Source organism: Nansenia antarctica (genome assembly GCF_963989245.1).
Source record: "Nansenia antarctica genome assembly, chromosome: 15".
Classification (NCBI taxonomy): Eukaryota; Metazoa; Chordata; class Actinopteri; order Argentiniformes; family Microstomatidae; genus Nansenia; species Nansenia antarctica.
In genome coordinates this window covers 9,873,477-9,890,589 of record NC_137685.1, presented here as the reverse complement: position 1 = coordinate 9,890,589, position 17,113 = coordinate 9,873,477, and the positions used below count along the sequence as shown (strand labels likewise).

At 46.4% G+C, this 17,113-nt stretch overlaps 1 protein-coding gene across 4 annotated transcripts in view; it reads right to left on the bottom strand.

Moving 5' to 3' along the window:
• The window catches only part of slmapa (sarcolemma associated protein a), a 76,719-nt gene that overhangs the window by 45,739 nt on the left and 13,867 nt on the right, over window positions 1-17,113 (bottom strand). For all 4 annotated transcript variants that reach the window (XM_080545694.1, XM_080545695.1, XM_080545696.1 and 1 more), the window contains exons 2-3: window positions 8,807-8,954; window positions 7,021-7,093 (exon numbers count right to left, since the gene is read on the bottom strand). In XM_080545694.1, the coding sequence (XP_080401820.1) occupies window positions 7,021-7,093; window positions 8,807-8,954 (221 nt within the window). The remainder of the gene's footprint in view (window positions 1-7,020; window positions 7,094-8,806; window positions 8,955-17,113) is intronic.

Genomic DNA, 17,113 nt, shown 5'->3' with positions numbered 1-17,113 from the left:
TTGGCCCTCTGAAAGGTCACAGCCAGGTCAGCTGCAGGTTGGGGCGGGGGAGGGGAGACACCAGAATACCTCTGTGTCATTGGCTGCTATAGGCATAAAAGGAGAGAAACTCATGGTGTGGCCCACATCTTCCCCTGACCTCAACCCTATTGAGAACCTTTGGAGCATCCTCAAGCAAAAATATATATGAGGGTGGGAGGCAGTTCACATCAAAACAGCAGCTCTGGGAGGCTATTCTGGCATCCTGCAAAGAAATTCAAGCAGAAACTGTCCAAAAACTCACAAGTTCAATGGATGCAAGAATTGTGAAGGTGATATCAAAGAAGGGGTCCTATGTTAACATGTAACTTGACCTGTTACAGTTTTTCTCAGTCGCTTTGGTGCATTTCTCACATCACTATTAACATTTGCACAACAGTTAGTGCATTTCTCAGAACAATTAGTACAAACTGCAAAACCTAGGTGTTAACCTGCAAAAGCGTGTCACTTGCTCAAAATGGATAGTTCATTCCTCAAAAGCAAGTATTCATGTCAATGAAAGTGTCAGTGTCATCAAAATGAAAAGTCCTGACACCATTGTTTATGAACAAGATAGTCAAATGGCTTTGTCATGTTTTCATTATGACAGTTCACTCTGTAAGTGTTTTCCAATGCAAAAAAGTCAGATCTTGGTGACACTACCTGAAAATGCTCAAGACAGTACTATACACTATTTGCACAGCCATTTGAAATCTACAGTGGGTTACACATTACTGTATTTAGTGAGGTAAATGAGTACAAGACGCTGAATAGTTATGTTTCACATTTTTACTGCATATGCTCTTTGCAATTCTAATTTGTTCACAGCATTGTGCAAAAGAAAAATACAAACTTGTTTACCACAAACATAAGAAACACCCTTTGGGTAGAGCTGTGCACAACTGTAAACAATATTGCAGTACATATTGGAACTGAATTGGAACATCCAACATACTGTAAATCATTCATTGACATCCAGACGTTCCTGTCTGTCTGGCCACATATTTTCATCGACATCACAGCGAATATCATCCCTGGTAATGCAGCGAGGAAAGTATCTCCCTGAGTGGCGAATCCACCCTCTGCTAGCAAGGCCATTTGGGTATGTGGATGCCGGTCATATACCTTCCACCTCCAGGCAGAGAAAAACTCCTCTATTGGATTCAGGAATGGGGAGTAGGGAGGGAGATATTCCACCAGCATCCTTTCATGTGCTGCAAACCACTGTCTGACCAGATCTGAGTGGTGAAAACGCACATTATCCCATACAACAACATACCTGTTCAGATGGTCTCCATTTAGACCCCTCTCATTCTCAGGGATTATGTCCCTGTAAAGAGTGTCTAAAAAAGTCAGCAGATGTTGTGTTGTGTGGACCAAGGCAGGGTATATGGGAGGGTATATGGGTGAGGACGCCGTTTTCTGAGACGGCTGCACACATTGTAATATTCCCTCCTCGTTGGCCTGGGACATCAATGGTTGCTCTCTGTCCAATGTGATTTCTGCCACGCCTTCTACCTTTTGCCAGATTAACGCCTCATCAACGTATATGAATGTGTGCAGCGGTTCCCTGGCCTCCAGCTCCAGTACACACTTTATCCCAGAATAGAGAGAGAGAGAAAAAAACTCATTTTGGACAACATATTGTACAGTATGAATTGTCATGTAAGTGTACTGCATGGCACTACACAAAGTAACCAGTTTACAGCACTGGACATTAGAGTATGCATAGAACACATAAATGTTTTACCTGTACATACTGGTGACGGATCTCCTTCACTCTGTCGCTGTTCCGTTCAAATGGCACATTGTACAATTGTTTCATGCGCATTTCATTTCTCCTGAGCAGTCAATTGTAGCGATTGAAACGGATTCAATATTCCCAAAGATATTGTCATCCTCTATAACAGCGCTTTGTATCTCTCTCAACCTTATGGCATTGTTTGCAATCACCATTGCACAAATGGCTTCCTCTTGTTGTGGAGTAAAAAGGGGCCCTTTTCCACCTCTGCAAGGTTGTCTTGCCTTGTCTTGTCTATGTGGTGCAGAGTAAAATTACAGTAATGTACAGTAAACATGAGATATACGGCGTTAACCCATATTACTGTAGTGAACAATAACAGAGAGAAATTGTTCAATTTGGGAGACATTTTCAGGAAAAATGATAAAGAAATGTATACAATTTGCTTGACAGATTTTGACAACTTGTTCAACATTTTTGGATGTAATGACTCAAGCAAAGAAATGAGGACTATTAGTTTTATAGGGAATGACTATTAAGCATCCAAAAGTATAGTTCATTTTGACTGACATGACATAAGCAAATGATAATGTTATAAAACAGCAGAGAATTGTATGACAGCAATTGATGCATGTCCAAAAGCATTTGCAATTTGTTTGAAGGAATGAGAAACTGCTACTATGATGTGCACAAATGACTAAATGTTGTGGAGGTTGAACTAACAGTTATGAGAATTTCAATTCTGATCAGAGAAATGCACCAAAGCAATTGAGAAAAACTGTAAGATGTTTTTGTTTGAAATAGCTTTTGATTTCAGTAAATATGACCTCCTAATATGACCTCCTAACCCTAAATTCATCACAATTGTTTGTTCTTTACAACCTATAAAATGTTTTGAAACTCTGTTGTGCATAATAATTTGGAACAGTGCATTTTGAGTTTTTTATAAAAAAAAAAAGAAAACTGTTATCATTGGGAGGTTTGTTCAATAACATTTGAAGTATACTCTAACGGTTGATGACTTGAAAATTATACTGATTGTCATTTGCATCAACTATTTAGGAAAATCAGATAAAAATATAATTTGCATAATAATTTGGAACGAGGTGTATAACCTTTTCGAGAGGGAACTGTGCTCAGTATAGTTTTAACAATAAAGGTCCCATATTATCTTATATCTTAATTCACTTCCTGGTAATTGCTATGTTGCAAATACCCTGCGTTATTAAAATATGGAGAAATATGAATTAGGAAATTATGGAAATACTGTAATAGGTACAGATTTTAAAAGCATGCCCCCATCAGAATCAGAATCAGAAAAGTGTATTGCCAAGTACGTTCACACATACAAGGAATTTGCTTTGTAAAACATGGAAAGGTAATAAAAACAAGTGCCATAACCTGTGCCCCACCCAAAAACCAGCCGCCACTACTGCTATTTACACCATGGAATTATAGTCACACACTTTCTAGTCACAATAATAAGACCAATGTTAACCAGCGTTCTCTGTCAGAACACTCACAGCCAGTATATTTGCTAGCGTTTCACCCTGCAAAAACTCTCGCGTCGCGCGCACACACTCGTCTCGCGCGCACACTCGCGCACAATCTTGTATTATTCTCCAACTGCACAACGCGAAACGAAGTGTGCTCCGCAGCTGAGGCTTGTGCTTGATGCAAAGTGCACGTGACAGACAGGCAGCTCATATGATTGGCTGCAGGAGTGTTAAATGTGTGTTAAAATTTCTGCCATTTCCGTGAAAAAAATAGTAAAAAATGGCGATTTCGCCACCAGGGGCGCACTCTAAACACTGATTAAGCACTCTTTTCAGACTTATGTAGCAGTGTGGGTCAAAATTTAAAACATAGAAATATTTGCACTAGACATATCAGCAACACTTTTTCTACCAAATTCAATGAAAATCGGTGTGGGGACCCGTTTTGGGTCCCCACACCGATTTCGAGTCCCCACACCGTGGTTGTGCTGTCAGACCTCAGTCCCCACATAGTAGTATATACAGGCACACACACACACACACACACACACACACACACACACACACACACACACACACACACACACACACACACACACACCCACACCCCTCTTTTCTGACAGCATTACTCAGCCTGGGCCTCAAACAAGCCGCCACCCTGTGACAAAGGGATAGGATGACAGTTTGAATCATATCCCATCTGAGAGAAGAAGAAAACTTCTAAAAACAGGAAATGTATCCCGCAGATGTCTGTTTTGGGGGGATTTCTGGAAAGCCCTCACGCTGCTAAGATACATCAAATACAGAAAGAGGGGGAAGGAGAGAGAGTGGAGAGAGAGTGAAAAGAGAGGAAGAGGAGGGAGTGAGAGGGAGAGAAAGAGAGAACGGGAGATGGAGGAAGTAGTACAGATGAAGGGGGGGGGGTGGAGTACACACACACACACACACACACACACACACACACACGTACCTCTCTCTCACACACACAACTGTACCTCACTCACACACACGCACGCACACAACTGTACCTCTCTCTCACTCACACACACACACACACACACACACACACACACACACACACACACACACACACACCCACACACACCTGTACCTCTCTCACACACTCAACTACTGTATCTCTCAGACACACACACAGGCCCACACACACACACACACACACAGCGAGCAGATGTGTCTCCCTGGCCGGCCTCCAGAGGGTAGACCTTAACAACAAGCAGCGTGCCTCTTCTATTAATACTACTCTACTGCCTCCACTCTCCCTTCACACTGCCTCTCTACTGTACACACACGTGCCAGGGAAGGAGGTGGGGGAGAGGAGGGGGGGGAGAGAGAGAGAGAGAGAGACAGAGAGAGAGAGAGAGAGAGAGAGAGAAAGAGACAGAGAGAGAGAGAGAGAGAGAGAGAGAGAGAGAGAGAGAGAAAGAGACAGAGACAGAGAGAGAGCAAGAGACAGAGAGAGAGAAAGAAAGAGACAAGTGTCTGAGAGAGTGGGAGACACTGTGGAGTCACAGGACTCAGACTGTATGAATCACTGCCTCAGTTCTCCGGGTCGGCCCTCTCTGGCGCTGGTCCACAGGGACACAAGTCCAGGTTCGGTTTATTAACAGAGTACTGGAGGTCGGGCCTTCAGCGTCCTCAGCAGCAGGCCCGTCTGAAGAGACGGGCCAGGACGGCCACGCAGGGATTAATCCCCTGGATCTGGGGTCCCAGGGAGGGAGGGAGGGAGGGTGTGGTGTCCTAGAGAGGGAGTTGGTGTGCCAGAGGTTATTATTTGATGTCCCCGAGCATGGAACACATTCTCCGAGTGTTTTACATGGTGGCGTCTAAGTCTCCGGCATGTAAGGCAGTGTAGGGGGGGGGGAGGGGAGAGAGGAGAGGAGAGGGGGAGAAGACAGGGGAGGGGGGGGGGAAAGGAGACGGAAGGGGAGAGGGAAAGGTGACGAGAGGAGAGAAAAGAGGAGAGCGGAGAAAAGGAGAGAGCAGAGAAGGAGAGGAAAGCAACGCAGCTCCAAGTCCTTCCTCTGCAACAGTATGTGCATGTAGGGAACGGCGGTCTTTATTTAGTCAAAATCCCTGTCCTATGCTTCATGTTGTAGAGACCGGGGGGCTTTATTTAGCAGGCAGATATATTCCTGTCCTGTCTTGCATGCTGCAAGCTGTAGGGGCTGGGGGTCTTTATTTAGCAGACATATCCCTGACCTATGCTGTCTGCTGCCTGGTGGAGGTCTGGTGTAGGTCTGGTGTAGGCCTGGTGTACCAGGGGCAGTAGACACCTGGCGTCCGTAGTGGTGGAGGATTGGCACCTGGCTCTCATGTCTGCAGCCAGAGGAGGCAGGGCATAGCGGGCATGCCATCTGTCTCTGTACCCCAGGACCTCCCTCAGCACCCCAGTCTTTAAAGACACACACACACACACACCTCTGAGGCGAGTAGCACACGCACATACACACACATCTCTGAGGTGAGTAGTACACGCGCACACACACACAGACACACACTACACACACACACATGTACACACACGCACACACACGCACACGTACACACACACACACACACACACACACACACGCACACGCACACGCACACGCACACACGCATGCATGCATGTATACACTTGCGTACACACACACCTTATAGAGAGAGACTACTCATTGTTTAATCATTAATAAAAACAGACACACACACGTCCATAGATGAGATGTGAGACTTTGCAGGAGGAGTGCATCCTGTGGCAGATGGTCAGTCTCCCCTCCCTGGTGCACCTCAACAGTCTGGTCGACCCCCTCCCTGTCCTCCATCTGACAGCTCACCTAACGGCTAACAGCTACGCTCACACTCCCTGTCCACCATCTATGAAGCTTCCTTAGCAGCTGACGGCTAACCGCTACACTCCCCGTCTCGGTCCTCCACCTATGAAGGTTACCTAGCAGCTAACGGCTAACCGCTATACTCCCTGTCTCTGTCCTCCACCTATGAAGGTTCCCTAGCAGCTAACGGCTAACCGCTATACTCCCTGTCTCTGTCCTCCACCTATGAAGGTTCCCTAGCAGCTAACGGCTAACCGCTACACTCCCGGTCTCTGTCCTCCTCCTATGAAGCTTCCTTAGCAGCTAACGGCTAAACTCCCTGTCTCTGTCCTCCACCAAGGTTCCCCCGTGTCTAACAGTACGTCATATGAGACCTGTTAATCTCAGAAAGCACCGGAGACACACACACACACACACACACACACACACACACACACACACACACACACACACACGCTCTGTTAACATAACATATCTAGATGAAACAGTCCATGTCAGCGTCAGCTGCTGCAGTGTGAGGTCACCTCTAGTGCCTGGTCTCCTGATTGGTGGATCACATCCTTCATCACAGAGCTGAGTCTAAAACGGTCTCATCTGATCAAACACAACGGCACCTGAGAGAGTCCAACACCCCCCCCCCCCCCCCAGGTCCGACCCAGCCCTGACACCGGTCCAGCCCATCAACTCATAATTACATATGAGTTATGAATGGTTCTCTGCTCCATTGGCGATGGCTCTGCTGAACTTCCCAGTCCAATTTAAAAACGTGGTTTTCCATCGACACGACAAAACCCCCAAAAGTGTCTTTGGCCATGTATAACTCATACACATTGAAAACTAACAAAAAATATATATAAACACACGAAAATGAAAGACACTAGGTAAATATGAACGTTAGGAGAAGGCAGAAGGTGAAAGGTGAAAGGTCACTTACTCTGATCGTCTCCGCGCCTCCATACCGTCAGGTAGGAACAGCTTGATTGTAGACACTATACAGCCATGGGTGACTAGAGGACACACACACACACACACACACACACACACACACACACACACACGCACACACACACACACACACACACACACGTCAGCATCCATCATCACTTACGACACTCAACAGATGAACAACAACATTAAACAGGTCAAAGTTTAAGCTTGGAGATGGACACCAGCCCAGTCCAACCGTTAGTAGAGGAAGACCCTGACATGACCTTTAACCCTTACATGACCGTTACCAGTTCCATAGAAAGCAGCATCGCCATCATCACTCCAGGTCACAACAAGATGGCTGATGACGCCACCGCAGAGAAGGCGTAAACAAACATTCTTACTGAAGCGGATCACAGGAAAACATCTTTCAGCGACAGCCTTCAGCTCCGGTAAAGCACTTCTTAAGGGCACTTCAACATGCCTAGTCTGGTTCAGTGTTGCTCAGTAAAGGAACACTAGCTAGCCACACTAAAGCTCCTCTCCTCTCCTCTCCTCTCCGGCGACGTGTCTCGGGGTTCGTCTGGGGGTTGTGAAAGCTGCCGTTCCAATCTGAGGTTCATTTCGACACCTCCAGGGCTGCGACAGAGGCAGCAGCCGCCTCTGCTCTCTGTCAGGTTTCAACACTGCTGGTGCAGGGCTCTGGCCTCCCCCGCCTGCCAAGACGCTTACATCACAGCCTCACACCAGCGGGCCGGGCCAGGCCAGACCACCAAATCACTAGCAGCACACGCACGCACACACACACACACACACACCCCCCCCCCCTTCCAGAGCAAGCGAACACGTGCAGCTCTGCCGTTTCTACACCAGGGGGAGGCTGGTGGAGGTAGAAATCGGGCGGGAGGACGGGCTAATCGCAAATGCAGAATGGTATTGCTCATTCCGTTCCATGCATTACAGTTTGACACCGTTCGTCTTTACGTCTCATGCGTTACAATGAGCCCGCGTCCTCTGATTTCTACCTCCACCAGCCTCCCCTGTTTCGACACTGACACCTCTCTACAATGAGGGCAGGCCACATGCTGCCTCCCCAGACATGGCATGCCTAAGTACACCAGATCCACCTCCAGCACTTATTGGAGCTGAAAATCTGACCTTAATTTCTTGTGTGTGTGTGCGTGTGTGCGTGTGCGTGTGTGTGTGTGTGTGTGTGTGTGTACGTATCCACTGACCCACACGCCATATGAGTAGGCTTACCTCAGGTCATTGGAGTGGAATGTGCGCTTGGCGCAGTGCGAGACAGTTTTACATAACGCAGGAACACGTCTGAGTCAAGTCGCCTCCCTGGGCCAGAGAGACGGAGAGACCGAGAGGAGGGGGGGCGGAGTCTCTAGGCTCGGCCGAGGGCGGCGAGGACACATCACACTTCCTGTCATCTCCTCTCACCCGGGATGATAATAATAATAATAATAATAATAATGCATTTGTTTTGCATCGCGCTTTCCTCAGTACTCAGACACACCCGTAGCCTTCTGAAACTCTATTGTAGTCTGACTCATTACAGCTCTGGGTTGGAATAGTGTTTGATGCATTTCTAATACGTGAGGTGTGCTTGATTTAACTTGTCTCTGTCTGGCACCACCCAAACACTGGAATAATGAGTCCAAACTCTGCACACTAGACGGCTAAAAATCAAGCGTACCGCAAGTACGTGTTTTCCAGGGAACAATAATCTGATACTATTTCAGCCCCGCTTGTTAAGAACACACCACATAAAAGCCGTGTTGTACCTTTGCGCGTGTTCTCTGTGACGTCGACCCCGAACTGGATGATGTCACCAGACAGGACCTCGCAGGGAGGGCTCTCCTCGGACCCCCGGCTCAGACGCTGGCTGTTGATGAAGGTGCCATTGCTGCTCTTGGTGTCCTGCAGGTAGAACTGGAACACAGAGGGAGAACCTGGTTATATTTAGAACTGGAACATGTTCAAAGCCTCAGATATGGAACATGTTTAGAACCTAAGAGAAGGAACACGTTTAGAACCTCAGAGATGGAACACGTTTAGAACCTCAGAGATGGAACACCTTTAGAACCTCAGAGATGGAACACGTTTAGAACCTCAGAGATGGAACACCTTTAGAACCTCAGAGATGGAACTGAAGATGTAGAACTGTACGGTTCGAACATAGACACAACTGATCATGTGTTCAGAGAAAAATTAAAATGAAAGTAAAATAAAGCGTAACCACAATACAGCATTATTAGGCATAGAACATGTGCATAGTAAGTACGTGTCTACTCTGCTCTGCTGATCACTGTGCCACCTGAGTAAACAGCCTCTAAACAGAGAGGTCCACATCAGATGGGCCTACTATTCACAGTGAACAACAACACTTCAGGACCTCTCGACGTCCGAGGGCTGCGCTCCAATCATAACAATCAAGTACTGTTCCACAGGAAATAGAATGACCTTTACGGCTATCTTTCTGTGCGATCATGTCAGGATGCTAATAGGCTACATTTGTCCAGAAGAGCATCAGGCAGGGGACAGAAAAGTGCCATGACGATGTCCAGGGGAAAGGTGCTTCATGAGGACAAACTCCTTCATTGACCTCTGGTCATGGACTCATAGACTATATCCAGGTTGGTCATGGTCCTCTCTAGACTATATTCCAGGCACACATAGGCTAACACTAGAGACAAGTTAGAGAACCTAAACGATAATAGATGCAAATAAACTACAAACACATTACATTTTATGAACAAGGGTAGCAGAGATAAGATGCTCCAGGCAGGACATCACAATAGGCCTAGCCCAGGGGAGGCTGGGGAGGTGGAACTCAGAGGACAGGCTCAATGGAATGCATGGAATGGAATAAGGAACGCTATCAAACACTTGTGATTGATCACATTCCGTTCCATGGCAATGATTCCATTCCGTCCTCCATTCTCTACCTCCACCAGCCTCCCCCTGGCCTAGCCTTTAATCTGCATCCTCTCTGCAGCCACTAGACTCCATGTGGAGGAACAAGCCTCTTACGTCATTCTCTTCCCTGTCCAATACACAGTTGAAGTCCAAAGCCTTTAGTGTTGGTGACAACTCAGTGCTACTTCACTGGCATCACAATCCAACCCTCCTTGTAAGCCTTAAACACGACAGGTTACGCATGCAGGCCTAAACCACGCCAGAGTATTCACCTGGCTTGTCACAAGATAAAACGACTGGTGTGGATTCCGCTACAAGATCCTCCTCTCAGGCTCACCTTCAGACGCTGGACTGGCTGTCCAAACAAACACACACACACGCACATGCGCACGCGCACACGCAGCATCTCACCAAAGCAACAAACCCCTCCTCCACTCTCACTCTGCCTGCCCTGGCTCATTCAGGAAACAGAGGATCATCTTTCATTCATCCCTCCATTCGTCCCTCCACGTGCTGCGCTGCCAACATGAAAACCACACCTCTTCAGATGCCCCGTGCCAGAGGCCAGCCAGCATGGTAGAGACAAGAGAGACCAGCAGACCATCAGAGACAGGCAGCGTTGTAGAGAGAGAGAGAGAGAGAGAGAGAGAGAGAGAGAGAGAGAAAGAGAGACCAGCAGACTATCAGAGACAGGCAGCGTTGTAGAGAGAGAGAGAGAGTGAGAGAGAGACCAGCAGACCATTAGAGACAGGCAGTGTTGTAGAGAGGAGAGAGAAAGAGAGAGAGAGACCAGAGCAGACCATCAGAGACAGGCAGCGTTGTAGAGAGAGAGAGAGAGAGAGAGAGAGTGAGAGAGAGAGAGACCAGCAGACCATCAGAGACAGGCAGCATTGTAGAGACCAGAGAGAGAGACCAGCAGAGACAGGGATAGAGACTACATAGAGACCACAGACATCGCCTGAGCTCACATGGACCACTGCAGTACAATCCTGGAGGAAAACGACATCCTCACCTCTCCGGTGCTGTCCCCATGGTTACCTCCCTACCAACCACAACTATGTACCAGGAGAAGGGTGACTGTGCTGAAGGCTCTCTGCTTTTCACCCAGAGACTGACACCAACACAGCACACACGCGACAAACACTCTCTCACACACACACACGACAAACACTCTCTCTCACACACACACACACACACACACACACACACACACACACACACCTACAACAGACCACGCTGTAGAGGGCTTTCTGCCCTTCAACCTAGCAACACACACACACACACACACACACACACACACACACACACACACACACACAGCCTACTCCCAACCTAACCGCCGCACATTCACAAGCCAAATAGACTCACTCAGCTCCGTGCAATCAATCTCCTGTCCCCCTCGCCCGGGCTGCGGAGAGAGCGGCTAAAGAGGAGAGAGACGCTGAGGCAGGAGGAATTCACCTCTTTAAATCAGGCCGTGGCATGGCGACAGCCAGCACAGAGGAGGCAGTTCCCGGCTGAATGACTTCCAGAACGAGGAGCTCTCTCTCTCTCTCTCTCTCCCGCTCAAGAGAGGGTGGCATGATTGCTGAAGGAGGAATTAAGTGCGGCTGCAGCATGTTTTGTAACTTGTTCGTCCTCAGATTGGTTCATCGCAGGCCTGCAGCTGTGCTGGTGGCTGGGCTATCAGGGAAGCACCTTGCAGCTCAGTGCACAACCTCAGCAGTGTGTCACAAGGGTGTGTGCGTGTGCGTGTGTGTGCGTGTGCGTGTACGTGTTTGTGCGTGTGTGTGTTAGGGATGGACGGTTTCCAATTATTGAAACCGAAAAACCGTCAGAGAGTAAAACCGCGGTTTTCCGGTTAACCGAAAAATACATTAAAAAAAAAAAATGTAAAAAAAAAAAAAAAAAAATCACAAAAAAAAAAAAAAAAGGAGCGCCAATTTCAAATAATTGAGCCCTACTGCTACAATACACTCATGTCGAACACCATTAAAACACCGTAAGCACAGTCGCAACACATTTAGGCTACTTAGTTTCACAAATATAAGTGGAAAGGCAGACTTTTGTAAGCTACACCATACATGAAAACACATGAACACTTAACACACCAGCTCCGCTGATCCAGGGTGCACGCCTGCACGGAAGATCATCTCTTGGAACAGCGTCTTCATTGAATTAACTGCTTTCTCAATATCTTGGTTCTTAGACAAAGTTTCAGCTGCTGCTCAATGTATTTAAATATTTGAATACTGCTCAATAATCACTGAAATATTAGACTTAGAATTATGCAGTGAACATACTTAAAGCTTTTCATAAAAACCACATGCCGCGAGACTGACTCGTCCTGAACTGTCGTAAGTCAATCAACAAAGAATGCCCCATCAAAATAAAAGTGCCCATGGTAGAGCTGTCAAAATAGAGCTTTCAAAATAAATGTACTAATACAGATAGAGATAAATACAGAACTACCTTTGCGTCACTAAGTGACCGCGTATCTTCTGAGACATGCGTTCTGTCATCACTTTCAGTAGCGCCTTCACACACAGTGGCGCTGTGCACAAACACTCTTGATCCGTATAGCTCTTGTTTTATTATATTGTGGTTTAGTAAATACTGCACTTGGAGTTACATTCAATGCATGATTTGTGCTATAGAACATAAATAAAGTTTGATTGATTGATATCAAATCAAATCACATTTTATTTCTATAGCGCATTTCTCACAAAAGTGACCCAATGCGCTTTACAGAGAGCAGCGAAAATGATCTTATTAAATGTAAGCGAGTAATTGTAAAAAACCTTTCCTATCTACCAATAACTGAAGGCAACTATCTTTCCCATAGAGTGATTCGTTACCCTTAAATATAATCCCAATTAGATATTAATCCTCAGTTATTCTTCACAACTGACCAAACCTCTCACTCATTGCGCGGCAGATTCGGACTGTATCATTGTTATTTTCACACACGACAAACATGTGACATGTTCCAGTTTTATTCTTATTCTATTTTATTCTTAAAAAAAAAAAAAAAAAAAAAAAAAAAAAAAAACGGTTTCAGACGGTTTTGATAAAAAACCGTTTCTATTTTTAAAAACCCCGGTTTTCGGTTTAACCGAAAAACCGTCCATCCCTAGTGTGTGTGTGTGTGCGTGTGCATGTGGATCTCACCCTTAGAGGCGCTACATTAGCATTCCTACAACCCCATCAAACCAAAATCCCCGACCCACCCAGGACGAAGGCCCTGCAGGTGACAATCACACTCCACGGCTGACTGACACACAGGAGGACACAGCCTAACGGTGCGTTCAATTGCTCCTCCGAAACTTGGAACTTCCCACCCAAAATGTGCGTAGGATGTATTGTTAGGGCTTCCTAATTGGCTAATTCTGAGAGAGCTCAGAGTGGACAACCTCTGAATTCTCAGGAGGTAGATGAGTTGCTGAGTCAGAAATCATCGTGAATGCAGCACCTCTCCCTGCTCCCATCAGCTCTGCTGGGGAGAGCTGACCTGTCAGATCTTTGTCTGAGTAACAGTGTGAATAGTCAAATCATTAGAGCTCAGGTATTGTTTCCCCTCGCTGTTTCCTGGAAGACGATGAGACGCCAGCTCGCTATCAGATAATAAGGAAAAGCCCACACCACAGGCGGAATCTGCAGCTCCCGCGTGCTTCTTTCTACCGCAAAACGTTGTCTTGGCCAAGAGGTAGCCTTTCGTAACCTTGTTTTGTGGGGAAATATTTTTTGAGGCTCAGATTTTTTGAGGCTCAGCTCCAGTAGATACATTAAGGATGTGCATATCTGTTTTTGATTGCTACTAGCTAACAGAGCCATCCAGGAGCTAGGAGCTAGGCTAACAGAGCCATCCAGGACCCAGGAGCTAGGCTAACAGGGAGATCCAGCAGCTAGGAGCTCAGGAAGGTGTGCTGTCCAACACCAATCTCCAAATGAACAGCCACCACACCAGCTAGTAGTCAAGAGGAGCTATTTATACTGAGGGAGGTTTTACCTAAGCTACAACACCTTATACATAACATGTCTTCTCCCTCTCACTAGCCAGAGCAGAGAAGACTTGAGCTATTAACACTTCAGAGACCCGATAATTAAAGCTGAGACACTCTAGCAGAAGACGACGTATACTTCCAACGACAACACGGAGGGGGGAAGCCGGCTCAATATTTCCACAGACATTTGGTTGAGGTTTCCATTGAGTCTATTCCCATTCAAATGTGATCCAATTGTCCAAACACTAGCCAGGGTTTTAATTGCGTAGTCAGCAGATTTTCTGCAGGTTGTGTCATTCCACCAGGGGAACCGTTAGGGGCGACCACACAAGCTACCAGCCGCTAACACTTCCATCTTCTAGCATTTTTCTTGCCGTGACTGATGGATACATCATACATGATTCACTTACTTAATTTGTTTGCACTCAATTTGTTTGTAAGTCGCTTTGGATAAAGGCGTCTGTTAAATGGCAAAAATGTAAATGAAGAGGAAAATGTAGGCTAGCATACAAGCCACTTCTGTTCAACAACAGTATGACGCAGCTGTGTTTCTTAAAACGGCAACCTGGCAAACTCGATTAGATCAAGACGTACTGCCTTGATAGGAAGGTGATGAGATGACACCAGAATAGAGAGCCCCCGGGCTGACACCCTACGACTGACACCAACCTCTACACATCAACAACAACCAAGAGGAAGATGACAACAAGGTCTCTGCCTGCGTGTGTCGATCAATATAATCAATACAACACCGCTGCAGAGGAATAAGACCTCCATCTGGAGCAACATCCCTGGAGGAGAGGGAAACGTGACAGACCCAAGAGAGAGGGGCGTGGGGGGTGGCGGGGCATGGGTGGTGGTGGTGGCGGGGGGTGGGGACGACGCGTGTCATAAGAGGATGTGAGGGTGCTGTTTGTTGTTACTATGGCAACCGCACAAGGGCCGCATATGTGGTCAAAAACACAATAGCACTCCCCTCTAATCACATTGGTTCAGAGATTTTTAACCAACATCATTTTAACAAGCTCACACGGAATTGTTCACAAATAATCAATCCCATCCCCCCCAGATGTCAGAACAGGGTCGTGGAATAAATCAACTCTCGCAATCAGCTTGGAATGTTGACTGTGCCAAATTAAATTCTTAATATGTCAGGGTGATAATCCCGTAAAATTGATTAAGACCACTTAATTGAAACATCACTGTCACCCTTGTCAAGGTTCCAAAATATATGTGTGTGTGTGTGTGTCTATACGTGCGTGAGTGTGTGGTCTGTGTATGTGCATGCCTGTGCAGGCGTGAGTGTGTGTGTGTGTGTGTGTGTGTGTGTGTGTGTGTGTGTGTGCCGGTGCAGGCAGGCGTGCGTGCGTGCGTGTGTGAGTCTGTGCATGCGAGTGTGTGGTGTTGTGTGTCAGTGTCTGCATAGTAGTGGTCATGATAGGCAACATAAAAATGATAGATGTGCTGCATTAGTCATCTCTGATCATCAACAGTCCCTCTGAGAGTAATAAACAGACCAGCCTGTCTCCACCCTGGCAGTCACAAGTCTTCCCTCACAGCCTCCACTAACTGTTCCTCACAGCCTCCACTAACTGTTCCTCACAGCCACCACTAACTCTTCCTCACAACCTCCAATAACTCTTCCCTCACAACCTCCACTAACTCTTCCCTCACAACCTCCACTAACTCTTCCCTCACAGCCTCCACTATCTCTTCCCTCACAGCCTCCTCCACTAACTCTTCCCTCACAGCCTCCACTAACTCCTCCCTTGCGTGTTACGTGACAGCTTCTCCTCAGAAGGGAGAATCAGAAAAACAGATGGCGAGCACTAGGGATGGGAAACCGGTTTCAAATTGCTTGATGCATCTGAAACGTATGCCTCCGAGGTCATCAATCGATAACGCAATCTTATCGTTGCCGGCATGTTTTGCGCATTCGCTGACAGTTGGTTGCAAAAAATAAAATAAGAATAATATTTTTTTTTTTTTTTTTAGATCGTCCCAAAACGAGTCAGGTTCACCACTGTAGGTTTCCAGTAGTAGGTAGTGATAGTTTATCTGTGGTCGAGGTAGTGATAGCTTATCTGAGGTTGTTTTAGGTTCATCTGGGGTCAAGGTCGGGCCAGGACAACAGCAGGCAGCTGAGGAGGCGTTTTCTAAGAACCACCCAGCAACAACATGCCCTCCTCTCACTATCAGACACAGACTATGTGTGTGTACGTGTTTGCGAGCGTTCAAAGAGACAGTAGTCATCTGTTTCAACATGTTTTCTCTCTTGACTTTCTACTCAATTGCTGTCTTGTTTTCTCCTTTTTCACTAATTGGTTGCGTTTTCTCCTCAACTACTGCTCTGGCAGCAAGCGACGAGAGCGGCGTCTAGTCATCAAAACATCAAACCGTCTGGAAGGCAAAATGGTGTTGCCGTAGCAGATTGGCTAAGTGTCCTGATAGTCTATCCCCAGAGGCTCCTGGTCCTTATGAGGTTAAACACGGTCAGAGGCGGGGTTTAGAGCCAGGGCAGGATCAATCAATTAATCAAACTTTATTTTTATTGCACAAGTCATGCATTGAATGCAACTCCAAGTGCTGAACAATAGTAAATAAACCACAACAAATAACAATAAATACAAAATAAAACAAGAGGTAGGAGACCACCATAACCCTAGTTGAACCTCTTTACAAACTGCAGAATGTAAACAAACTGGAAATCATACACACAGGGCAGAACTTATGTTACTTTTCTATCAGTCTGTCTTAGAGTCCCATCAGATACGGCATTACAGCTTGGTTTGGTAACCTATCTGTACAACTTAAGTCCAAACTGGTCCGGCTGATGCAGACTGCACGGAAGATCATAGGGGTGAAAGGCCACTCATCCCTGCAGTCTATTTTTGAACAGGCTACTCTCAGACAGGCTAATAGAATTCTCACAAATCCCTCATGTCCTACATGCAGAGTTTGAACTACTGCCCTCTGGGAGGAGGTTTAGAGTCCCCCGGTCTAGATTGAACAGGTTTAAAAATTATTTTATTCCGGTTTCAGTTAAACTTTTAAACAGCACCAGATTAATGTTGGATAGATTTTACTTATCGTTTTACTTCTACTCTTGTCTGAATCAGGGTTGCCTACAGTATAGTATAGTGGATAGTGTACATAGCCTTTATTTAT